The sequence below is a fragment of the Pristiophorus japonicus genome, unplaced genomic scaffold (assembly GCF_044704955.1).
Source record: "Pristiophorus japonicus isolate sPriJap1 unplaced genomic scaffold, sPriJap1.hap1 HAP1_SCAFFOLD_29, whole genome shotgun sequence".
In the NCBI taxonomy this organism is placed as follows: Eukaryota; Metazoa; Chordata; class Chondrichthyes; family Pristiophoridae; genus Pristiophorus; species Pristiophorus japonicus.
Genome location: NW_027252668.1, coordinates 8,811,954 through 8,838,732, shown reverse-complemented (window position 1 = coordinate 8,838,732; position 26,779 = coordinate 8,811,954). Strand labels below are relative to the sequence as shown.

The 26,779-nt window shown below is 45.5% G+C and overlaps 1 protein-coding gene across 8 annotated transcripts; it reads right to left on the bottom strand.

Annotated features, from left to right (window-relative positions):
* Positions 1-14,946: 14,946 nt before the first annotated feature.
* Positions 14,947-24,668, bottom strand: LOC139248312 (zinc finger protein 432-like). Of its 8 annotated transcripts, none has more exons than XM_070872100.1 (3): positions 24,383-24,668; positions 22,695-22,783; positions 14,947-16,223 (listed from the first exon to the last, which is right to left on the bottom strand). In XM_070872100.1, exon 3 carries the CDS (start codon positions 16,116-16,118, stop codon positions 15,081-15,083), a length of 1,038 nt encoding a protein of 345 aa, XP_070728201.1. In that variant the 5' UTR covers positions 16,119-16,223; positions 22,695-22,783; positions 24,383-24,668; the 3' UTR covers positions 14,947-15,080. The 8 variants fall into 8 exon arrangements, with proteins under 8 accessions (XP_070728201.1, XP_070728200.1, XP_070728203.1 ...); XM_070872099.1 differs by having other exon boundaries at positions 24,543-24,668; XM_070872102.1 differs by lacking the exon at positions 24,383-24,668 and adding an exon at positions 24,326-24,343.
* Between the last annotated feature and the right edge of the window lie 2,111 nt (positions 24,669-26,779).

Below are 26,779 nucleotides of genomic sequence, written 5' to 3'. Positions count from 1 at the left end.
AGACACAAGAAAAAAACACAGAAGCACTCTCATTCAAAGACAAGACATTCACGCACTCTCATTCAAAGACAAGACATTCACAAAAGTCTCTCTCCATGCAATAAAGCTTTTCTTTTTTTTTAATCCGTAAGTCACTATCAGATTCTCCTATGGTATTTAACGAAACGACGGGTAGCTGTTTGTTCACAGCACTCGGGTCTGGGATTGGGCGTCATTGATCATTATACGGGCAATTTGGTTGTTGGCCGAATTGCTTTTGATTCTGTGATCCAAATGGATCTTGAACAAAGAAATGAGTCTGAGGTCTAGCATGTACCTGGACTTGGGTCGCATACGGGTTGGGTCCTGGAGGGGGAGGGGGGGTGGCTCTATTACCTGCCTGTTGAGTCCAATCATAATTTGGTTGTTGCTGTTTTGCCTGGCAATTTCTAGCCCTGTGTCCAACCTGACCACAATTGAAACAGGTATCATATTGTTCGCGCCCTGCCCCTTCTCTCCCTCTTCCCCTGAAATTTCCTCCTCTGCCTCGCCCTCTTCCTCTACCCTGGGGGCCGGGGGTGGGGGGCGTAGGACGGTGTCACCGTGATGGGTGTTGTTGGAGCTGCTTGTTCCACAAACATGGTGACCTTGCTTTTAGATTCTCTATTTCGCTCTTGTATGTCCTTTAACATAGATACAACCTTAGATAGCGATTCCTGTCGCCATCCGAGACAAACTAGTCTAAAGGGAACTCTGAGTTCGGGTCGTAGCCCGTTTACCACGGCACAGGTCATAGGAGCTTCTACCTCCTCAATTTTCATGCCTGAGCATTGGTTCATGATCCCTCGCACTCTTTCTCATAATCCTCAACATTCTCCTCCTTTCTTTGTGTAGTTTCCATAATTTTGGACCAATTCGTTTTCCTTGGGAACACCAAATGTAAGGCTTCCCATATCTTTCCCAGAACCCCTCTCCTGGCTTCGCGCTGGGATCTGCATCTGGAGCCTCTCGATGGGTTTTAACATTTTTGAATTTTATCTCAAGTTCGGCAAATTTCGTGTCCTTTAACCATGCTTTCAGTAAGATTTTACCATCTAAAATACTGGGTTCGTGGCACAAGATGATCACTTTTGACTGGTCTATGGCCTTTTCAATATTGGTTTTAGGGTCTGCCAATCCTTCCACAATTATTCTTAACCCACTTGGTGACCATGGTCGATAAATAGGGACCGGAGCCCTCCCAGAGAGTGGACTGAGAAAAAGTCTTACTGGGTATGCAGATGATGATGGCTCCATGACAACGGGCCCTTGTCCATGGATAAGACTTCGTGTGCCACCTGCAGGGCCGTCATGGAATTGATTCCCTTTTGACTGATCTATTTTTCCTGCAACCGCACCTGCATTGTTGGGAGCGGGTGTTACCCCATTTCCCTGTGCTCTGGCCCGAGGATCGTCTCCTCCTTGTTGGCCTGGAGCGCCCCCCGGGGATGGAACATACGGCGGTGGTCGATGGCTGTAGGGAGTCCAATCATCGTCCGATTCCTCATCCTCATCTTTTTCCCAACCCTCAGGGGCACTTGGCGAGTGTATCTTTGTCTCTTTAGCAACCATAACAGATGGATGTTTGCTATGTCGAGGGCGATACACCTGGTCTACCCGTTCATCCCCCTGCTTTCTCCCTCTCCTACACTGCTTGCTAACTCTAAGGCTCTTCTCGTGTCGTTCCTCAGCTTCCCTTTTCCAATCTCCAAATCACTTTTTTTCCCTCTTCTACCTGGGTCTCTGTCTATAAGGCATTCTTCTAGACAAGTTATTCTCTCTAAATTAAATGAACCATCGGGTGGAAATGGCCTGTTTACACCCTTAGTCCATTTTACCCATTCTCTTAGGTGGTCAATTGAAGACTGACCACAATTCTGGAGCATGAAATGGAATGGGGTCCCTTTTGGTGGTGCTTTACTTGCTCCAGCCCCCATTCTGGATGATTAAGATTTTCCGCAGTTTCTGATCTCACAATCCTTTTGGCCAACCGAGTTCTCTACGTCCACTTCTCCTGGCCGTTACGTGGCCTGAAAAGGCTCTTAATTCGGGCTCAGTCTGGGTTTTTGAACCAACCCACCTTAGTTGATCAATCAATCAGTTACTGTTTCTTTTCTTAATCAATCCTTGTTTCTTTTCCGAATCACAATTTCCCGAGTGACTCTTCCCGTTTCTCTAATGGCAATGTCGCACAAAGATATTGCACACGACAGTATAACAAGGACAACTAGGACAAACAGCATTCACGCGAGTATACAAATCATAACCTTACACTCTATCTAAACAAATAATCAATTATCAGTCTGCGTTGTACGCCACTACAGACCGAGACCTTAACTTATCCTAATAAAACTTATAAAACTGATAAAACTTATGGTTCCATAGACTAACTCTTATCACATAAGAACCTTTGATCGATTGTGCTTCTCTTTTTTTTTCCTACTCTTATCACATAAGAATCTTTACCTAATTAAAAACAATAAAACTCTTATCACATAAGAACCTTCGATCGATTAGCGTTTTTTTTTTCTAATCTTATCACATAAGAACCTTCATTAACCGTTTTTGATCGACTAGCACTGTTTCTACCTTACCTACTGAAACCTTCCCCGGGCTATTTCGAGATTTTTTTTCAGAGCCCGTTCTCTTCTGCTTGCGAGCTGAGAAAGAACTGATTATAAAAAATAACTTTAGCTTTTAAATGTCGAGTCTTGTAGATTGCAGTACCTCCCCTGTGGACAACAAATCACATATGCGATTCAACAGTGAAGAAACTTTCTTGTGAGCAAAAGGCTCACCTTGTTTGGCTACTGAAGCCGTTCACTGGAGAGGCACTATGCCTGTATCCGTTTTACGCACAGGACAGAGAATATGCATCTTGGTGGAACCTCCAAGAAGTAACTGTCGAAATCGCAACCTCCGAAAAGAATGACTCCGACACTTTCAGCTCCGGCAGAAGTTTCTTTAATTTACTTGGTAGCAAGGTGCAGGTCAAACTCAGTCAAGGGCTAAGTGAACACCTCCAAAATGGTACAGTTTCACGAGTCATTTATGCAGTAAAACACAAGTTATGGCCTTTCCCTGTGTATTGGCTCTGTCTCGCAGTCAGTGAATACAGATAAAGAGTTAATTACTACATCCTTGTCCTGACATGGTTTCCAGATATTTCCTTTTGTCAGGGCTATTAGTTGGCCAGCCGGCCATTACTCCATGAGAGTGTGTTAATGAGCTATTACCTGTCTTGCATTGTGTCAGGTTTGTTCAGTTTCCTAGTCAGTTTATCTGTTTGCATCAAATGGATGAGGTCTCTACAAGAGATAACGGCTGGTGGTTTGAGTACAAAGAAAAGGGTGGGGTGACATGGAACTCTTGTCATGTAGACAATAAGAGAGCATCATGGGGAGTGCTTGTCTCAGCATGACTTGTCTCCTAGCTGTCTGATGGCCATCAGCCATCTCAAACCAGGTTTGGCTGTTTATGCAAGGTGACTGATTTTATGCAGAATGTTCTGGAAGGACCAGGACTCCATTTTGTTATATATATATTGCAAAGGGCATACAAATACCACATGGTATCAGCTTAGATAAAAATTAATTTCCACAACTCTCCCTGCGGGAGATACCTGTACACGGACTGGTATCTCTCAGTCCCTCTCGCAAAGGGAGATAACTGTGAACTGACTGGTGTCTCTCAGTACCTCTCGCTCAGGGAGATATCTATACTCAGACAGCTGTCACTCAGTCCCCTCTCTGAGGGAGATATCTGTACGCTGACTACTGTGTCATGGGGAGATATATGTGCACTGCCTGGTATTTCTCATTGCTTCTCTTTAAGGGAGATATCAGTAAACTGACTGGTGTCTCTCAGTCCCTTTCCATGAAGGAAATATCTTTACACTGACTGGTGTCTCTCAGTCCCTCTCCATGAGGGAAATATCTTTACACTGACTGTCTCTCTGTGCCGATCCTTCAGGGGGATATAGGTTCACTTTCTGTTATCACTCACCTCCTCTCCCTCTGTGTGATATCTGTATACTGACTGGTGTCACTCAATCTCTCTCTCTCAGGGAGATGTCTTTTTACTTTATGTTGACTCTCGGGGAGATGTATCTACACATACTGGTGCCTCTCACTCCTCTATCGCTCAGGGAGATGTCTGCTCAATTAGTGGTGTCTCCCTCACCATCACCCTCTTTGCACTGACTGGTGTCCCACATGGAGATATCTGTACACTAACTGGGGCCGCTGCGTCCCCTCTCTCAGATACACAACACTGATGTCTCACAAAGAGATATATTTACGCTGACTGGTATCTCTCAGACTCTCATCCTCAGTGAGTTTTCTGAACAATGAATGGTGTCTCCCAGCCCCTCTCCCTCAGCGAGATATCTGTACACTGAATGTTCACTCTTTGAGCCTCTCATACGGAATAAATCTGTACACTGACTATTGGCTTCTAGTCCCTCTCCTTCAGCGAGATATCTGTAAACAGACAGGTGTCTCTCAGTCCTCTCTCTCGGGGAAGTATCTGTCCACTGACTGATGCCTCTCAGTGATTTTCTCACAGGGAGATATCAGTAAAAGAACTGGTGTCTGTCAGCACCCTCTCGAAGGGAGATGTCTCTACACTGACTGACGTCTCCCTCTGCCATTCCCTCACAATGATATCTGTACAATGAATGGTTTCTCTCAGTCACCCCTCCCCCTGAGAGATATGTGTACACTGAATTGCATCTCACATGGAAATATCTGTGCACTAACTGGCGTCTCTCAGTCCCCTCTCCCTCAGGGAAATATCTGCACACTGAATGGTGTCTCTTAGCCCCTCGCCCTCAGGGAGATATCGGTACACTGACTGGTACCTCTCAGTCCTACTTTCCTCAGGTTGATATCTCTACACTGACGGGTGTCTCTTTGTCCCTCATCCTCAGGGGGGTATCTGTACACTGACTGGTACCTCTCAGTCCCACTTTCCTCAGGTTGATATTTGTACACTGACGGGTGTCTCTCTGTCCCTCATCCTCAAGGAGATATATGTTCAGTGACTGTTGTCTCTCTGTGCCTCTTCCTGATGGGGATATTTGTACACGTTCTGGTGTCTCTCAGCCCCTCACTCTCAGGGATATATTTATACACTGACTTTTGTCTCTCAGAGCTCTCTCCCTCAGGAAGATATTTTTATATCGACTAACGTCTCTCATTCCCTCTCTCTCACGGAGATAACTGTGCACTGACTGGTGTCTCTCAGCCCCTCGCGCTCAGGGAGATATTTGTACACTTGACAGATGACTCACAGACCGCTCTTTCCCATGGAGATATCTGTAAACTGACTGGTGTCTCTCCAATTCGCTCAGGGAGACGTCTGTACACTGACTGGTGTCTCTCAGACCCCTCATTCTCAGCGAGATATCTGTACACTAACTGGTGTCTCTGCCTACTCTCTCAGGGCGATGTTTGAACACGGGCTGATGTCTCTCAGTCCCTCTACCTAGGGGAGATGTCTGTACACTGACTGTTTTCTCTCAGTCCCTCTAACTAGTCGATATGTCTGCACACTAACTGGTGTCCCACAATCTTTACTTCTCTCAGGGAGATATCAGTATACAGATGGGAGGGCTGCATATGTAAACTGAGCAACTTCAGAGTCATCAAACACAGAAAGAAGGAATATACAAAACCTGAGGCCCTAGACATGTTTGGATGGAAATAGAAACAGAATCTGCTGGAACACGCAGCAAGTGAACAGGGAGGTGTGGACTCACAGTCTACTTCTGTATCTGTATGGTCATAGCACAACCATTGTCAGATTTCGTGAGATGGTGCTGATGTTGCTCATTACATCAATACATTAGAAAATGATCTGGACAACACGATTACAATTCCACCTTGCACTCTCGTGAAAATGAATTCTCTTTAGTTTTCAAATAAGAAATACAACTGGAATAAAATCATCACCTAAATTGGAACGATTCATTCCCCTCTGCTACTTTAAAACCCATGTGTGTCTTACTGTCTGATCCTGTACATGTGCAGTACAATAACGGGTAAGCAGGCTACAGCACAGGTTACATACAGAGTAAAGCTCCCCCTACAGTGTCCCATCAAACAGTCCTCGGAAATGTACAGCACGGGTTAGATACAGAGTAAAGCTCCCTCTACAGTGTCCCATCAAACACTTCCAGGGCACGTACAGCACGGGGTTAGATACAGAGTAAAGCTCCCTCTACACCATCCCATCAAACACTCCAATGGCAGATGCAGCACGGTTCAGATACAGACTAAAGCTCCTTCTACATTGTCCCCATGAAACATTCCCAAGGCAGGTAAGGCATAGAATCATTGTATGTTTACAGCACAGAACAAGCTCTTCCGGCTTGTCGATACCCGTGCCGAATCTCAGCTTGTCCCACTCTCCTGTCCCTTCACCATAGCCCTGCGATTTGTTTTCCACAGTTACTTATCCAACTCCCTTCTGGAAAGATAAGATTGAGTCTAACTCCACCACGCTTTCAGGCAGCGCATTCCAGTTCTTAACTACACGCTGCATAAAAAAATCATTTGGATCTTTTGCCCATCACCTTAAATCTTTGCCTTCTGCATTTTGCCTGTATTGCCAGTTTCTCTCGATCTTCTCTGTCCAGACCCATCATGAATTTGAACACCTCTACCAAATCTCCTCTCAATCTTCTCTGCTCCAAGCAGAACAACCCCAGCTTCTTCAATCTATCCATGTAACTGAAGTCCTCATCCTTGAAATCATTCTGTATCTTCTCCAAGGCCTTCACAAACTTCACATCTTTCCCAAAGAGAGGTGCAAAGATTTGGACACAATACTCCAGTTGGGGCCAAACCATTTTTTTAACAGGTTCAGAATAATTTCCAAACTTGTGTACTCTATAGCACTATTTATGAAGCACAAGATCCCATAAGCACTTTTAATTGATTTTTAAACCTGATCCTCCTGTTCATGCACGCACTTTAGGATTGTATACATAGCTTTATAATTCCTCTTATTCTTCCTACCAAACTATATCAATTCACACTTTACTGCGTTAAATTTCAGCCCACTTCACGAGGCTGTCTATGTCTTCCTGAAGTCTATCACTCTCCTCCACACTGTTCACAATACTTATACATTTTCTGTCATCTGCAAATTTTGATAATTTGCCCTTTATAAACACGTTCAAAACATTAATATATATCAAGAAAAGCAGTGGTCCGAGTAACGAACTCTGGGGAACACCACTGTATACCTTCCTCAAGCCCAAAAAAACAATCGTTCACCACGACTCTGTTTCCTGTCGAATAGCCAATTTGCAATCCATGCTACCACTGCCCCTTTTATTCCATGGGCTTTAACTTTGCTGGAAAACCTATTATGTGGCACTTTGCCGAACGTCTTTTAGAAATCCATGTACATTACGGCAATCGCATTGATCTCACCAACCCTCCCTGTTAACGCATCAAAAATCTCTATCAAGTTGCTTACACATGATTTACCATTAATAAATCTCTGGTGGCTTTCCTTAATTAATCCACACTTGGCCAAGTGATTGTTAATTTTATCCTGGATTACTGTTTCTAAAAGCTTACTCGCTACCGAGTTTAAGCTGAATGGCCTGTGGTTGCTGGGTTTATTGGTACACCATTTCTTGAACAATAGTGTAACATTTGCAATTCTTCAGTCCTCTTGCACCACACACATACCTATGGAGGTTTGGAATAATATGACCAGAATCTCCGCAATTTCCTCTCTCAAATCCGTCAACATCCTAGGATGCATCCCATCCACTTCTGCTCATGTATCGACTTTAAATTCAGCCAGCATTCCAGTACCTCTTAATTATCCATTTTTATCCAACAACTCGCATCTACCCCCCTCCTTCCCTATGTCTATGGCATTTTCTTCTTCCTTGTTGAAGAGAGATGCCATCATCTATGCCTCTATGCATTGAAACATAGAACCTTAGAAAATAGGTGCAGGAGTAGGCCATTTAGCCCTTCGAGCCTGCACCGCCATTCAATAAGATCATGGCTGATCATTCACTCAGTACTCCTTTCCTACTTTCTCTCCATACCCCTTGATCTCTTTAACCGTATGTTTCCAATGAACTGGCATCAACAACTCTTTGCGGCAGGGAATTCCACATGTTAACAATTCTCTGAGTAAATAAGTTTCTCCTCATCTCAGTCCTCAATGGCATACTCCTTATCCTAAGCCTATGTCCTCTGGTGCTGGACTTCCCCAACATCGGGAACATTCTTCCCGCATCTAACCTGTCCAGTCCCGTCAGAATCGTATACGTTTCTATGAGATCCCCTCTCATCCTTCTAAACTCAAGTGAATAAAGGCCGAGTCAATTCAGTCTCTCCTCATATGTCAGTCGAGCCATCCCTAGAATCAGTCTGGTGAACCTTCGCTGCACTCCCTCAATATCAAGAACGTCCTTCCTCAGATTAGGGGACCAAAACTGAACACAATATTCCAGGTGAGGCCTCACCAAGGCCCTGCACAACTGCAGTAAGACCTCCCTGCTCCTATATTCAAATTCCCTTGCTATGAAGGCCAACATACCATAGGTCTCCGTGTTGGTCCCGAATCGGCTCCACCCCTCTTCTTAATACCCTTTTGCTATAAGTATGCATATAGAAGACTTTTAAATTACCTTTTATGTTGACTACCATTCTATTTGCATACCTTCTCATTGCCCCTGTTATTTTCTGTTTCACTTCGCTGATCTTTCTATATACAGTCTGATTCTCAGATGTATTTGCAACCTGACATCTGTCATACACGTTCTTTTTCTGCTTCGTCATAATCTCTGTCTGTTTCATCATCTAGGGAGCTCTGACTTTAGTTGCCCGATTGTATGTCATGGCAAATAATTCCTTCAAATCTTCACCAGCTAAATAATTACTCGGATTGGTTCCTCCATTTATTGATTTAAAAAACTGCATGGGAGACACATTGATGCTTTGACTCCAGTTACTGTTGGTCTTTGTTAGTGGACTACCATTTTATAATGTCCAAGGTGGAGCCAATTGCCCTGACCCCCACCCATCACTCCCCCGTGTATGTGTGCGTGTGGTTATTAACTGCAGAATACTCTCTCGGTCCAAATAAAGAGTTTCTGCACACCAGCCGTCTCATTGTAACTCTGAGGGGCTCACCGAAAAACTTTGAAAGCACTGCTCTTGTTACTTGGTGATTTTCTGTTGGTGCAGCCCACCACTGCCGAAGAGGAGACTGCTAATGTATCATTCGGTGTTCAGTACACCTCTCAGTAGCCCGTCGGTCAAACAGAAGGAGGCCATTCAGCCTCTCGAGCGTGGTCCACCATTCGATTAGTTCATGGCTGGCCTATATCATAACTCCATCTAGCTGCCTCGGTTTCTTAAGCCCCTCCGGGAGATGGGACATGTGCTGTGTGAGCCCCTCCGGGAGATGGAACATGTGCTCTGTGAGGGTCCTCCGGGAGATGGGACATGTGCTGTGCGAGCCCCTGGCCTATATGTTTAATAGCTCACTGCACTCTGGAATGATTCCTACAGATCAGAAGGAGGTTAAAGAAATCCGCATTTTTAGAACTATGTGACAAGGCAGAGCTGGGTAACTATAGGTCCATCAGTTTAATATCAGTAATAGGTAAGAAACTTGAAAAGTCATAAGGGATGCAATACATGAATTGGATAGGGGGGGACATATTAGGGACACCCAACATGGCTTCATTAAAAAAAAAGTTATTATCTCACAACTCTAATTTTATTTTTTGAAGAAGTTACAAAGTTGGTGGATGAGGGAAGCCCAGTAGACATTGTCTACTTCGATTTCCAAAAACCTTTTGACAAGGTACCACACAAGATGCTACTCTATAAGATTGGAGCCTCTGGTATTAGTGAAATATATTGAGCTGGATACAGAACTGGATGGCAAGATGTAGGTAAAGAGCAGTTATAGATGGATATGGATCTGTTTGGAGTACAATCACCAGTGGTTCCTGCAGGGATCAGTGCTGGGAGCGTTGCTTTTTAATATTTTTGTTAATGATCTGGATTTTGGGGTTGGGGGCTCAATTTTGAAATGATATCAAGATCTGTGCGAGTGTTCGAACTGATTCAGGCAGATCTTAAAGTGTTGGGACACAGGCCGCATGACTGGAAAATGAAGTATAACTTAGATAAGTTCAGTGTTATGCATGTGGGCAGTGCAAATGCTCAAACATTCATACACCCTCCAGGGGAAGGCATTAAAGATGGTGGAGATAGAAAGAGATTTGGGCATTCTAGTAAATACATCCTTAAAGGTACACGAGCAATGCGGTGCAGCGACAGTTAGAGCAAATAGGGTGTTTGGGTGTATCCATAGGACAATTGAGTATAAGGCGAGGCGTACTGTTTTGTCCGAGTACAAGACCTTAGTCAGGCCGCACTTGGAATACTGTGCCCAGTTTTGGTCTCCTCACATGGTTGGTGATATTGAGGTTCTGGAAAGGGCCACTCGACTAATTCCAAGTCTAAAGCATCTTAGTTATCAAGGTAGGTTAAAAGAGTTGGGACTCTTTACCTTAGAGCAGTGTAGACTTAGGGCGATATGATTGCGGTTTATAAGGTAATGAAGGTGAAAGAGAGTGTTCCAGCTGACCGTTTATTTCAATTAAGTCGGTTAGACAGGACCAGGGACACAAATTTCAGTTGTCGAAGGCTAGATCGATGTTAGACATCAGGAGGTGGTTCTTTTCCCAGAGAACAGTAGACCTCTGGAACAAGCTACCCTCTCATGTGGTGGATGCAGACTCACTGAATTCCTTCAAGTAAAAGCTGGATTTGTTTCTGGCTGTGGCGGAGATTTAACACTTACAGAAGGTAGGTACTGCAGGGAATTTAAAGGCCAGAGTGATCTCCTGGACTAGTTTCGATCACTTAGAGTACTTGAAGAGGAATTTCCCAGATTTTATATTCCCAAATTGTCCTAAGTTTGTTTTTAATCAGTACTTTTGCCTCTCCCAGGAGATCACATGGACTCGGGTGGAATGGAGTGTATACGCTGTGATAGGCTTGATGAACTAGATGGTCTTTACCTGTGCATCATTTTTCGTATGTATTAAAACGTTTCCGCTACACTGTCCCATCGAACAATCCCAGGGCAGGTACAGCAGGTACAGCACGGCTTAGATACAGAATAAATCTCAGGTGCCGAATTAGAGCCCACAGGCCCCGTGGTGACCAGCCCGGGTGAGCGGGGTCACTGGCGGCCATCTTGCACATGGCGGGATCAGGGTGCATGCGCGGCCATCTTGGTTCAGGAACAGAGAGTGGATGGGGCTTCAGGGTCTCTGTTCCCAACTGGGTCCCAGTGCCTGATAGATGGAGCATCCTGGACAACACATTTTTTATCATCTTAGAATCAGAGACTAGTTACAACATGGAAGGAGGCCATTTGGCCCGTCGAGCACATGTCGGCTATCTGCAAGAGCTTCTGCTAATCCCACTCTATCTACTCTGTCCAGACCTCTCATGATTTTGAACACTTCTGTCAAATCTCCTCTCAATATTCTCTGTTCTGAGAACAACCCCAATTTCTCCAGACTATCCACGTAACTGAAGTCTTTCATTCCTGGAATCATCCTCGTAAATCTTTTCTGCACGCTCTCAAAAGGCCTTCGTATACTTACTAAAATGCTGTAACCAGAATTTCTCCACCTCAGTCAACAAGCTCTCCGCTGGAGAGGAACTAAACTACAGAACCAGTGGGAACCTGTTCAACCTTCGTCGTCTCCAGGCCAGGTCCAAGACCACCCCAATCTCTGTCGTTGAGCTACCGTACGCAGATGATACCTGCGTCTGCGCACATACAGAGGCTGAACTCCAAGCCATAGTCAAAGTACTTACAGATGTTTAGGGCCTTACACTAAACGTCCGTAAGACAAAGGTCCTCCACCAACCTGTAATCCGCCACACAGCACTCCCGGCCCCCACCCCTCCACAGTCAGCAAGATCCACAGCGCGGCCCTGGACAACGTGGACCATTTCCCATACCTCGGGAACCTCCTATCAACAAGAGCAGACATTAACGACGAGAGTCAACACAGCCTTCAGTGGAGCCTTCGGCCGCCTGAGGAAAAGAGGGTTTGAAGACCAGGCCCTCAAATTTGTGACTAAGCTCATGGTCTACAGGGCTGTAGTAATACCCACCCTCCTGTATGGCTCAGAGACATGGACCATGTACAGTAGGTATCTCACCCCCAGCACCCAGCTCATGGTCTCCAGGGCTGTAGTAATACCCACCCTCCTGTATGGCTCAGAGACATGGACTATGTACAGTAGGTATCTCACCCCCAGCACCCAGCTCATGGTCTACAGGGCTGTAGTAATACCCACCCTCCTGTATGGCTCAGAGACATGGACTATATACAGTAGGTATCTCACCCCCAGCACCCAGCTCATGGTCTACAGGGCTGTAGTAATACCCACCCTCCTGTATGGCTCAGAGACATGGACTATGTACAGTAGGTACCTCACCCCCAGCACCCAGCTCATGGTCTACAGGGCTGTAGAAATACCCACCCTCCTGTATAGCTCAGAGACATGGACTATGTACAGTAGACACCTCAAGTCGCTGGAGTAATACCACCAACGATTTATCCGCAAGATCCTGCAAATTCCCTGGGAGGACAGACACACCAACGTTAGCGTCGTCGACCAGGCCAACATCTCCAGCATTGAAGCACTGACCACATTTGATCAGCTCCGCTGGGCAGGCCACATTGTCAGCATGCCAGACACGAGACTCCCAAAGCAAACACTCTACTCGGAACTCCTTCAAAGCAAACGAACCAAAGGTGTGGCAGAGGAAACGTTACAAGGACACCCGCAAAGTCTCCCTGATAAAGTGCAACATCCCCAGTGACACCTGGGAGTCCCTGGCTAAACACCGCCCTACGTGGAGGAAGAGCATCTGGGAGGGCGCTGAGCACCTCGAGTTTCATCGCCGAAATCAACCACAGGCATCAGAAAGAGCGTGCGGCAAAGCTGTCCCACCCACCCCTCACCTCAACGACTATCTGTCCCACCTGTGACAGGGATTGTGGCTCTCGTTTTGGACTGTTCAGCCACCTAAGCCACTCATTTTTAGAGTGGAATTATGTCTTCCTCGATCCGAGGGACTGCCTATGATGATGATGATGATGATGACCCAGAATTGGACACAATACTCCAGTTGAGGCCGAAGCAGAGTTTTATGTGGGTTCAACATAATATCCAGACTTCTGTACTCCATACCTCTATTCATGAAGCCTAGGATCCCGTAAGTTTTTGTAACCACTTTCTCAACCAGTGCTGCCACCTTCAGTGATTGGTGCACATATGCTCCTGGGTCTCTCTGTTCATGCACCCCTTTACAATTTTACCCTTTAGTTTATAATTCCTCTCCTCTTTCTTCCTCCCAAAATGTATCACTTTTGAACTTTTCTACATTAAATTTAATCTGCCACATCTGCCCATTCCACCAGCCTGTCTGTCTTTCTGAAGTCTATCACCATCCTCCTCACTGTTCACTGTACTTCCAAGTTTTGTGTGAGCTGTAGATTTGGAAATTGTGCCCTGTACACCCAAGTCTCGGTCATTAATATAGATTTTAAAAAAAGCAGTGGCCCCAATACCAACCCCTGGGGAACACCACTTCCTCCAGTCTGAAAAACAACTGTTCACCACTACTCTGTATGTATCACTTAGCCACTTTCACATCCATGCTGCCACTGTCCCTGTTATTCCATGGGCTTCAATTTTGCTGGTATTAGTAACACGCCTGGGATCACTAAACACAAAACCCAGTTTGTTAATCACTTTCAGCTACTGGAATTAGCATGTACCACACAGCATCTCTTCTACCCTCAATATGTGAATAGGGCATCATGCCTGCAAACCTGGTTTAAGTTTAGATCCACTCAGCAAATCTATTTAAGAAAAGCCTGTAGGCCAATGAGACACTGTTAAGGTGCCAGTGTGCTACTGGTTTGATTGGCATTTTGCCTGTAATGGACTCTGTATCTTGGTCTCGGTATTTAAGGAAGGATATACTTGCATTGGAGGCAGTTCAGAGAAGGTTCACGCGGTTGATTCCAGAGATGAGGTAGTTGACTTATGAAGATAGCTTGAGTAGGTTGGGCCTAAGCACATTGGAGTTGAGAATAATGAGATGTGATTTTATCGAAACATAAGATAATGAGGGGGCTTGACAAGGTGGAGGCAGAGAAGATATTTCCACTTATACGGGAAACTAAAACTAGGGGACATAGACTTAGAATAAGGGGCCACCCAATTAAAACTGAGATGAGGAATTTCTTCTCTGAGGGTTGTAAATCCATGGAATTCTCTGCCCAGGAGAGCTGTGGAGGCTGGGTCTTTGAATATATTTAAGGCGGAGATAGAGAGATGTTTGAGCGATAAGTGAGTAAAGGTTTATAGGGAGTGGGCAGGGAAGTGGAACTGAGTCCATGATCAGATCAGCCATGATCTTATTGAAAGGCGGAGCAGGCCCGAGGGGCCAAATGGCCTACTCCAGCTCCTATTTCTTATGTTCTCATGTTCTAATTGAACATTTCTCCCACGGTAACCTTGTCTGTAATGAAATATGTGCCTTTTAATAAGCCTCAGGTCCTTGCTCATGTCTGCTGCAGATTCCGGAGTTGATGGGATTGATTTATGATGATAGGTTGAGTAGGTTGGGCCGATACACATTGGAGTTCAGAAGAATGAGGTGATCTCAGTGTGGCCCTGAAGGACTGACTCCAGGCTGAAGTTCTGTTCCCCCTGTAAGATCCTCCCCACAGATTGTCGTTTCTCAGCTCCAGTCTGGTGATGCTAAACCCTCAGGTGGGAAAGACAAAAAACCACAGCAATGTGTTGAAAGCAACACTAATTTATGTGTCTGTGTCCCAAATATTAAACCCCTTTCCAGTTACAGGAGTTATTAACATCAGCGTTACAGGAGTTATAAACCCCAACTATCAAAATGAAGACAATGCAGTCCAGAATGCGATTAACAGCAGAATCCAACCGCTGCGTTCACTTGTGAACTCGCTGGTGTCTCAGCAGGTTGCCATACAGAGAGAATCCCTTCCCACACTCAGAGCACGTGAATGGCCTCTCCCCAGTGTGAACTCGCTGGTGTGTCAGCAGGTTGGATGATGTCGTGAATCCCTTCCCACAGTCAGAGCAGGTGAACGGCCTCTCCCCAGTGTGAACTCGCTGGTGTTTCAGCAGTTGGGATGATGCAGTGAATCCCTTCCCACAGTCAGAGCAGGTGAATGGCCTCTCCCCAGTGTGAACTCGCTGGTGTATCAGCAGGTCAGATGACCGAGTGAATCCCTTCCCACAGTCTGAACAGGTGAACGGTCTCTCCCCAGTGTGACCTCGCTGGTGTCTCAGCAGGCTGGATGATTCAGTGAATCCCTTCCCACACTCAGAGCAGGTGAATGGCCTCTCCCCGGTGTGAACTCGCTGATGCCTCAGCAGGTGCGATGATGTAGTGAATCCCATCCCACAGTCGGAGCAGGTGAACGGCCTCTCTCCAGTGTGAACTCGCTGGTGTGCCAGCAGGTGGGATAACTGAGTGAATCCCTTTCCACAGTCGGTGCAGGTGAACGGCCTCTCCCCAGTGTGAACTCGCTGGTGTATCAGCAGGCTGGATGATGCAGTGAATCCCTTCCCACACTTGGAGCATGTGAACAGTCTCTCCCCAGTGTGAACTCGCTGGTGTGTCAGCAGGCTGGATGATGTAGTGAATCCCTTCCCACAGTCGGAGCAGGTGAACGGTCTCTCCCCAGTGTGAACTCGCTGGTGTATCAGCAGGTTGGATAACAGAGTGAATCCCTTCCCACAGTTGGAGCAGGTGAATGGCCTCTCCCCAGTGTGAACTCGCCGATGTGTTTCTAGCTGGGACGGGTAGTTGAAACGTTTCCCACAATCCCCACATTTACACGGTTTCTCCCCAGTGTGACTGCATTTGTGTCTCTCCAGTTTGGACGATTGGCTGAAGCCTTGTCCACACACAGAGCACGTGTACCATTTCTCCCCACTGTGAATGGTGCCTTCTGCTTCCATGGTCAAAAGCTGATGATATTCCAGTCCCGATGTAGCGAGTGACTGTCAGATATTGGTGACGTTTGGTTTCAGCTTCCAGTCTACAAATCCTCCTCTTTTAACATCCTGCAAAGTGAATTTCAAACAGGAAAAAGGGAGTGTGAGAGAGAACCCACAAAAACACAAAGGCAGGTTGTGAAATTGAGCTTAATGAATCTGGTCATTTGTGGGGCCGGCACCAGAAAAAAGTGACCATGAAAGCTGCCAGATTGTCGTAAAACCACATCTGGGTCACTGCTGTCCTTCAGGGAAGGGAACCCACCTCCCTCGACAGGCCCACATGGGAAATTGTTGGTCCCACTGGGCCCAGAAGTACTGGAGGTGAAACCCAGCAGCTTCTCCCCCCTCTCCATCCAGCTCAAACTGATGCAACAAACAGACCCACACAGGAGGCCAGGGAGCGACTTCCACATCCAGCGCACCCCCTGATACAGAGCGGCTGGGAATTGCTGGGCCTGTTGTATAAATGCAAGTTGTTGTTTTCCTGGAGTGGGGGAGGTGCTGCCCCCGGCGGTTGCTGGTGCCGGGCCCGGTGGCTCTGATTCAGGGCCCCCGGGAGCCGCACTCCGTGTCGCCCGGGGCCCCGGGAGCCGGGAGCCGCACTCGTTTAAAAATGAGGTAGACAAAAAGCAGGAAACTATAGACCAGTTCGCCTAACAACTGTGGTTGGGAAAATGTTGAAGAGTTCATTCTTAAAGAAGCATTAGCACGACATTTGGAAAAGCATAATTCGGTCAGGCAGAGTCAGCATGGATTTATGAAGGGGAAGTTAAGTTTGACAAATTTGCTGGAATTCTTTGAGCATGTAATGAACATGGTGGATAAAGTGGGTGTGGTGTATTTGGGCTCCCAGAAGGCATTTGTCAAGGTGCCACATAAAAGTTTACTGCACAAGATAAAAGTTCACGGGCTGGGGGTAATATATTAGCATGGATAGAGGATTGGCTAACTAACAGAAAACAGAGAGGTGGGGTGAATAGTTCATTCTTGGGTTGGCAATCAGTAACTAGTGGGGTGCCGCAGGAATCAGTGCTGGGACCCCAACTATTTACAATCTATATTAACGACTTGGAAGAAGGGACCGACTGATACGTAGCCAAGTTTGCTGGCGATATAAAGATGGGAGGAAAAGCAATGTGTGAGAAGGACACAATTAATCTGTAAAAGGACACAGACAGGCTAAGTGAGTGGGCAAAAATTTGGCAGATGGTGTATAACGTGGGAAAGTGTGAGGTCATGCATTATGGCAGAAAAAAATCAAAGAGCAAGTTATTATTTAAATGGAGAAAGATTGCAAAGTGCTGCAGTACAGCGGGACGTGGGGGTACTTGTGCATGAAACACAAAAGGTTAGTATGCAGGTACAGCAAATGATCAGGAAGGCCAACGGAATCTTGGCCTTTATTGCAAAGGGGCTGGAGTATAAAAGCAGGGAAATCTTGCTACAGTTACACAGGTTATTGGTGAGGCCACACCTGGAATACTGCATGCAGTTTTGGTTTCCATATTTATGAAAGGATATACTTGCTTTGGAGGAAGTTGAGAGAAGGTTCAGTAGGTTGATTCCGGAGATGAGGGGTTGACTTATGAGAAAAGATTGAGGAGGTTGGGCCTCTACTCATTGAATTCAGAAGAACGAATGAGAGGTGATTTATCGAAATGTATAAGATAATGAGGGGGCTTGACAAGGTGGTATCAGAGAGGATGTTTTCACTGATCGGGGAGACTAGAACTTGGGGGCATAATCTTAGAAAGGGGCCACCCATTTAAAACTGAGGTGAGGAGGAATTTCTTCTCTCAGCGGGGTATAAACCTGTGGCATTCGCTGCCTCAGAGACCTGTGGAAGCTGGGACATTGAATATATTTCAGACAGAGATAGACATTGTCTTAACTGATAAGGGAATAAGGGGTTATGGGGAGCGGGCAGGGAAGTGGTCCTGAGTCTATGATCATATTAAATGGTGGAGCAGACTCGAGGGGCCATATGGCTACTCCTGCTCCTATTTCTTATGTTCTTATTTTCTGATATATAGTGCGTGTCTGGTATGGGAGTGTGGATTTGATTCTGTATCTGTACATCTCTGGTATGTGGATGAGGGTTTTACTCTGTATGTTAGTTTCTGATACGAGAGCGTGGATTTTATCCTGTACCTGTCAATTTCTGGTAATTGCCTGTGGGTTTCATTCTGTATCAAAAAGGGCCATATTACAACATTATTCTAAAAGGACAAAGAGTGTTTAAAAAACACAACCTGAAAGCTCTGAGTCTCAAAGCGAGAAGCATTCATAATAAGGTGAACGAAGTAACTGCACAGATAGCTGTTAACGAATATGATGTAATTGGGATTACTGAGACATGGCTCCAGGGTAATCAAAGGCTGGGAACATAACATCCAGGGGTATTCAATATTCAGGAAGGATAGCCAGAAAGGAAAAGGAGGTGGGGTAGTGTTAATGGTTAAAGAGGAGGTTAATGCAATAGTAAGGAAGGACATTGGCTGGGATAATGTGGAATCTATATGGGTAGAGCTGTGAAACACCAAAGGTCAGAAAATGTTCGTTGGGGTTGTGTACAGACCACCAAACAGTAGTAGCGAGGTTGGGGATGGCATCAAACAGGAAATTCGGGACGCGTGCAATAAGGGTACAGCAGTTATCATGGGTGACCTTAACCTAGATATTGATTGGGTTAACCAAACTTGTAGCAATACTGTGGAGGTGGATTTCCTGGAGTGTATAAGGGATGATTTTCTAGACCAATTTGTCGAGGAACCAACTGGAGAGCAGGCCATCCTAGACTGGGTCTTGTGTAATGAGACAGGATTAATTAGCAATCTGGTCATGCGTGGCCCCTTGGGGAAGAGTGACTATAATATGGTAGAATTCTTCATTAAGCTGGAGAGCGACACAGTTAACTCAGAGACTAGGGTCCTGAACTTAAAGGAAACTTCAATGGTATGAGACGTGATTTGGCTAAGATAAACTGGCGAATGATACTTAAAGGTTTGACGGTGGATAGGCAATGGCAGACATTTAAAGATCACATGGATGCATTATAACTATTGTACATCCCTGTCTGGCATAAAATAAAACCGGAAAGGTGGCTCAACCGTGGCTAACAAGGGAAATTAAGGATAGTGTTAAATCCAAGGAAGAGGCATATAAATTGGCCAGAAAAAGCAGCAAACCTGAGGACTGGGAGAAATTTAGAATTCAGCAGAGGAGGACAAAGGGTCTAATTAGGAGGGGGAAAATAGAGTATGAGAATAAGCTTGCAGGGAACATTAAAAACTGACTGCAAAAGCTTCTATAGATATGTGAAGAGAAAAAGATTAATGAAGACAAACGTGGTCCCTTGCAGTCAGAATCAGGTGAATTCATAATTGGGAACAAGGAAATGGCAGATCAATTGAACAAATACTTTGGTTCTGTCTTCACTAAGGAAGACACGAATAACCTCCCGAAATTACTAGGGGACCGAGGGTCTAACGGGAAGGAGGAACTGAGGGAAATCCTTATTAGTCAGGAAATGGTTGTAGGGAAACTGATGGGACCGAAGGCCGATAAATCCCCAGGGTCTGATAGTCTGCATCCCAGAGTAGTTAAAGAAGTGGCCCTAGAAATAGTAGATGCATTGGTGGTCATTTTCCGGAATTTCATGGTCTCTGGATCAGTACCTATAGATTGGAGGGTAGCTAATGTAACCCCACTTTTTAAAAAAAGGAGGGGGGAGAGAAAACAGGAAATTATAGACCGGTTTGCCTGACATCGGTGGTGGGGAAAATGCTGGAATCAATTATTAAAGATGTAATAGAAGATCATTTGGAAAGCAGTGACAGGATTGGTCCAAGTCAGCATGGATTTATGAAAGGGAATTCATGCTTGACAAATCTTCGAGAGTTTTTTGAGGATGTAACTAGTGGAGTGGATAAGGGAGAAACAGTGGATGTGGTGTATTTGGAATTTCAAACGACTTTTGACAAGGTCCCACACAAGAGATCAGTGTGCAAAATTAAAGCACATGGTATTGGGGGTAATGTATTGACGTGGATAGAGAACCGGTTGGCAGACAGGAAGCAAAGAGTAGGAATAAACGGGTCTTTTTCTGAATGGCAGGCAGTGACTAGTCGGGTGCTGCAAGGTTCAGTGCATTGATCCCAACTATTTACATTATATATTAATGATTTAGACGATGGAATTGAAGGTAATATCTCCAAGTTTGCAGATGACACTAAGCTGGGTGGCAGTGTGAGCTGTGAGTCGGATGCTAAGAGGCTGCAGGGTGACTTGGACAGGTTAGGTGAATGGGCAATTGCATGGCAGATGCAGTATAATGTGGATTATTGTGAGGTTATCCACTTTGGTGGCAAAAACAGGAAGGCAGATTATCTGAATGGTGACAGATTAGTAAAATGCGAGGTGCAAAGAGACCTGGTTGTCATGGTGCATCAGTCACTGAAGGTAGACATGCAGGTCCAGCAGGCAGTAAAGAAAGCAACTGGCATGCTGGCATTCATAGCGAGGGGGTCTGAGTATAGGAGCAGGGAAGTCTTACTGCTGTTGTACAGGGCCTTGGTGAGACCACACCTTGAGTATTGTGTGCAGTCTTGGTCTATTAATCTGAGCAAGGATGTGCTTGCTATTGAGGGAGTGCAGCGAAGGTTCACCAGACTGATTCCTGGGATGGCAGGACTGACATATGAAGAAAGACTGGATCGGCTAGGCTTACACTCACTGGAATTTAGAAGAAAGAGAGGGGATCTCATAGAAACATATAAAATAATGACGGGAGTGGACAGGTTCGAGGCAGGAAGAATGTTCCGATGTTGGGGAAGTCCAGAATCTGGGTCACAGTCTAAGGATAAGGGGTAAGCCATATCGGACTGAAATGAGGAGAAACTTTTTCACCCAGAGAGTGGTAAACCTGTGCAATTCTCTACCACAGAAAGTTGTGGAGTCCAGTTTGTTGGATATCTTCAAGAGGGAGTTAGATGTGGCCCTCACGGCTAAGGGGATCAGGGGATAGGGAGAGAAAGCAGGAGTAGGGTACTGAAGTTGCATGATCAGCCTGATCATTTTGAATGGTGGTGCAGGCTCGAAGGGCCGAATGGCCAGCTCCTGCACCTATTTTCTATGTTTCTTTCCATACTTGGTGTGTGAGTGTGTTCTGTACTGTATCTGTCCATTTCTGTTATGTGAACGTGAGCTCTACTCCATACCCGTCATTCTCCAGTATGTTAGTATTGTTTTACTGTGTACCACCAACTCCTGATAGAGTATTGGTTTTACTTTCAAACTGTCAATTTGTGTTATGGAGGTGAGTTTTCTGCTGAATCTGTCGGTCTTTGGTAAATGAGTCTGAGTTTTACTCTGTATTTATCTGTCTCTGGTATGTGAGTGTGGGCCTTTCTCTATATCTCTCCATTTCTATTATGGGAGCCTGGGTTTTATTCTGTACCTGTCAAGTTCTGATATGTGATTGTGGGCCTCACTCTGTAACTGCCAGTTTCTGTTTAATTGTGAGTGGCCTTTCCTTTGTACCCGTCAGTTTCTGGAATGAAAGAGAGATATTTACCCTGTACCTGTCAATTACTGGTTCGTGAGTATGGGCATGTCACTGTATGTCAATTTATGTTGTGGGAATATGGATTTTAAGATGTCAGCCTCTGATATGTGAGTGTGGGTTTTATACTGTATCACTCAGTCTCTGATATGCAAGTGTGTGTTTTTTCTGCAACTGTCAGGTTTTGGTGTGTGTTGAGGTTTAATCTGTGCCTCTCAGTTTCTGCTATGGTAGGTTGGGTTTAATCTGTATTTGCCAGTCTCTGATATGTGAACGTGAGAATCAATTTTACTTTTTGCCTGTATTTCTCTGATGTGTGAGTGAAGATTTTGCCTTCTACATGTATTTTTCAGATGTGTGTGTGTGGGTTTTACTCTGCCCCGATCAGTTTCTGCGATGCAAGTAACAATTTTACTTACTGCCTTTCAGTTTTCCGATATGTGCACATGGGATTTACACTTTACCTGACAGTCTCTGGTATGCAAGTGGGGATTTTATTCTGTTACTGTCACTTTCATATAGGTGGGGGTGTGTTGTATACTGTATCTGAAAGTCCATGGTACGGCAATGTGGGTTTTATTCTGCACCTGTCATCTTCTGGTATGTTCGGGGGGTTAAATACTGAATCCGTCAGAGTCTGAAACATGAATATGGCTTTTGCTCTGTACCCATCAGCTTCTGATATGCGAGTGTGGTTTATTCTACCTGTTTGACATTTTTTCTGATTGATGATTGTCTTTTATTCTCTACCTGCCAGTTTCTGGCAAGTGAGTGTGGGTGTTTAATGTAGCTGTCAGTGTGATCTGTTTCAATGGTGAAACAGCATCTAATTCTACTGCTCCATGTGGCTGTACGATTCACAATGTAACTCTGCCACTTTGGATCACTGTGGGACTGACAGCTTCTGATGTCTGTGACAATAGGATTGAGGCCAGTTCAGTGTCTCTGCGCTCTGTGAGTGATAATCTACTTACTGTATGTGAGAAGGAGCTGCCTGCACTATTCCTTGTATTCTGGGTGAAGGAAAGATCACATTTGTTCTGACTGGTTGAAGAATTTTCCTCTGAGAATAATAATACGAGAACATTATTAGTTCTAAGATATGGATGTGGGGTGAATATGATGTATCTGAGGGAGTGACAATGTAGCTCTCGATCATCAGCAACATGGTTCTGGAGAACTCAGCTCACCGAAACAATATAAACCGTCTTTAAAATATCTTCTCCCACACTCCTCTCCTGGTGCCTGCAATAGATGCACTTTGTGAAACTCCCCACATTCTCACTGTCAGGCTGTGTTTCCACTGCTCACTGCCCAAGAACAACAGTCACGGTGAGATTGGAACTGAATCAGGAACATTTACTACTGATTTGGGAAAAGAAAGCAGCAATGATTGGAAAAAGCGAGGTGGTTCACTTTCTCTGTTACCTTACACTGTCCATACACAGCCCGAGAATGGCCTCTCGCTTCCCCCACTCACATCAAGTTCCAGAACTAGTTCCTGCTCCACTCTGCCTCTTACACACAGCCCCCGACGGAACTAAACCAGGAACGTTCACTACTGGTTTGGAGAGAGAAAGCAGCAGATTGTAAATAGCAGATTCTGACCATTCTATCTCCCTTACCCTGGACACACACAGCCCGAAAATAGCCTCTCCCTTCCCTGACTCACACCACGCACTGAGACTGGTTCTTGCTCCACTCTGCCCCTTACACACAGCCCCTGACTCCCCCGAACTTCCCCCGGACTCAATGCCGATCTTTGAGCCCATCTGCGGACATGCTCCCAAAGCGCTGCGCTGCTGTAAGGAGGCTTCTGCTTGATGCCTTACCCCGGAGTCACAGTGTCTCCATTCCCGGCTGTTTTAAACCATCTTCTTCAACTCACTGAGTGAAAGGCGATTACAGGCAGTGCTGGGGGAGGGGAGGGCGCATGTGCTCTTCTGCTCACTGGGAATCAACACAGGGGGTGGGGCTGAACCGCGCATGCGCAGCTCTCTGCAATAATTCAATCTGTAAAAATCAAAGCGCACTTTTCCCAATTTACTTTTATCAGAATCTGAGCAAAGGAACTGGGCCTGGGGGGAAAGGACAGAGAATGATTAAAGCTGGGAGCCTTGTCCCTTGGAGATGCACAATTTGGGATCATTCCGTTCAGGGTGTTTCTCTCCATGAGCCCGTCTTCACAAAGCAATTCTGCAAAAACGTCGGAGGGACGAGGGAGTGGGAGTGTTTGCTGGGACCGTGCAGGAGTTAATATCTGACAGAAACAATCTGAGATCAGTTTAATTACAGTAAAACACTCGGTCACTGAGAGTAATACTGAAGTGTATAATGAAGGGGCTACAGTGATGGAGGAACTTAATACAATCACTATTCATAATGAAGTAGTACATAATGAAGGGACTCTAACCCTGGAACTATACATGGGGATTCTAACCCTGGGACTGTACATGGGGGTTCTAACCCTGGGAGTGAACAGCTCTGGGGCTTTCCTGTTACAATTGTCTGGGATGTAACCAGAAGCTTAGCACTGAGCAGCGCCTTTTGGAGAAGGTGAGAAATCCGAGGTGTCGAGAATAAAATAACTAAGCTGTTACTTTACCAAGATGGCCGCACATGCGCTTTGCTGCTCACTGAACAAAGGTGGCGGAGAACTGACCCTGCCTTCCTCTACAAAGTTGGCCGCCGTTAACCTGGGCCTGTGACCGGGAGAAAGCCTCGAGGCTGCAGTCGCTGATATTCAGGTTATTATTGCGGGCTTCCGGCGGGCACCAGTTGATTAGGAAGCCTTCCCGCCTACCCGCTGGTCCATTACTCACTTGCGCCCCGCTGAAGCGGAGCTGTTTTGCGGAGCACATTTCACCACAGCCACTCCGCCATTCCATGCACCGCGCATGCTCCAAATACAGCCAGGTCGCGCGCATGCGCACTGGGCCCCTGTTGTCTGGTGCCGGCACATTCTCCTTCGCGGGGAATGCTGGGTGAATACCAAATACCACTTTCGTGAATGGGACAGGATTTACTGGGCCCCCATTGGGCACTGAACCATGTTCATTCTGGCACTTTGACTTTGTTGCTGCTGCTCTGAATAACCCGATACCTGAGCTGGAGATTAATGTTCTGCATAAATATTGTTTCAAACATCATGTGTCGAATATTTGATTTCTCCAGAATAAAAGGAGACTAATTAATATTCCCTTCCCTTCCATTTTGGGCCTTTTCTTATTCTAGATTGTTTCACTTCTCACCCAGTTCACCTTTTACCACATCAAATCCCAAGTTTGTGTATACGGCTTGTGGGTGTCATGGACTGAACCGGCGTGTCTCACTTTACACTCATTTGAACTTCTGTTAAACCAACCCTTGAAAGAACTATCTTGCTTAAGACTGGAAATCTGTTATTTTCTGTATTGTTTAACGATTTTTGAATGCGTTTAATACATCTCCACACTTACTGCATGTGATCAACCTTGAAATGTTCTGATCTTTGTAATTGCCTTGGCTAATTTTGATGGGTTAGTTGATTACATTAACTTGTTACTAACATACCTTGCAGTAACTTTTGCATCAAAATAATTGTTTAAATACTTTCTTTATCAGATCTTTTGCTTCCCCACTGATCTCTGTTTACTCTTGTGGGAGAATCTAGAAGTAGGTGGCACAGTCTGAGCATAAGGGGTCTCCCATTTAAAACGGAAATAAGGAGGAATTTCTTCTCTGAGGGTCGTGAATCTTTGAAATTCTCTGCCCCAGAGAGCAACGGAGGCTGGATCATTGAATATACTTAAGTTGCAGATAGACTGCTTTTTGAAAGATAGGGAAGTCAAGGGTTATAGAGAGAGGGCAGGGAAGTGGAATTGAGGCCAAGATCATATCAGCCATGATCTTATTGAATGGTGGAGTGGACTCAAGGGGCCAGATGGCCTATTTCTGCTCATTTTTCTTATGTTCTTAGCCTTGGTTAGGGGCTGGGTTTAGATGTAGGTTTAGGGGTTAGTGGGTGTGGTTTGTGGTTATTTGATAGGATTGGGATTAGTGATTGGGATAGTCAATAGGATAGTCAGCTTAGGATATAGTGATTAACTTAGAAAGCAATATTGGCAATATAAGTGTCACTGGACGTGCCCTTTTCCATTTCATGATTTTAACCTCACACAGACAAGTCACAATATAGCCTCACAATGTGTTCATTCAAGGAATCTTCTTTCATGTGCAAAGCTCAATTCCTCCCTTCTTTCACATCTCTAAATTTCTCACTGAAAAATAAATTTGTGAGATTAGATTTGGGGATTTTGGGACAGTAACAGATGGATACAGTTGTTGTGCTGGTTACATCTAATCATCAGCCTGCCTGAAAGGGCTTCTGACAATAATCTGTCACCAGGCCCCACAAGTCTCCATGTGATTCCTCCATCATATCTTCATTCATTACCCACCTTTCACCCCAACTAGAGCTGCTTTCTCCGGCATGACCACTCCTCATACTGAGGCTCTCTAATTCCTGAGCAGAGCACAAATGCCAGCAGGGACTGGTTAGCCGGAATGGTCCATTTCTGTGCCATATATTCTATGTAATGTTGTAGTCTCAGTGTAAGTGGACCCTGGATTTGATGTCACGATATTAGTAAATCCTCAATTTGGTGTCACAATGTAATTTATCCTGGATTTGATGTCTCATTGTAAATCATCCCTGCATTTGGTGTCAACAGCAACTCGTCACTGGGACTGAGGGCAAACCCACAGCCGGGTTACACACTGTCTGATCTCACTGGGCCCCCGGGTTACACACTGTCTGATCTCACTGGGCCCCCAAGTTACACACTGATCTTACTGGACCCCCGTTTAAACACACTCTGATCTCACTGGGCCCATCCTCTCTGGGTTACACATTGTGTGATCTCACTGGGCACCCGGGTTACTCACTGTCAGATCTCACTAGGATCCCGGGTTGCACACTGTCTGATCTCACTGGGCCCCTGCGCTACACACTGTCTGATCTCACCGGGTTCCCGGGTTACACACTGTCTGATCTCACTGGGCCCCCAGGTTACACAAT

Coding starts and splice junctions, on each gene's coding strand:
- LOC139248312 (XM_070872100.1), bottom strand. CDS start 16,118: ATGGAAGCAGAAGGCACCATTCACAGTGGGGAGAAATGGTACACGTGC.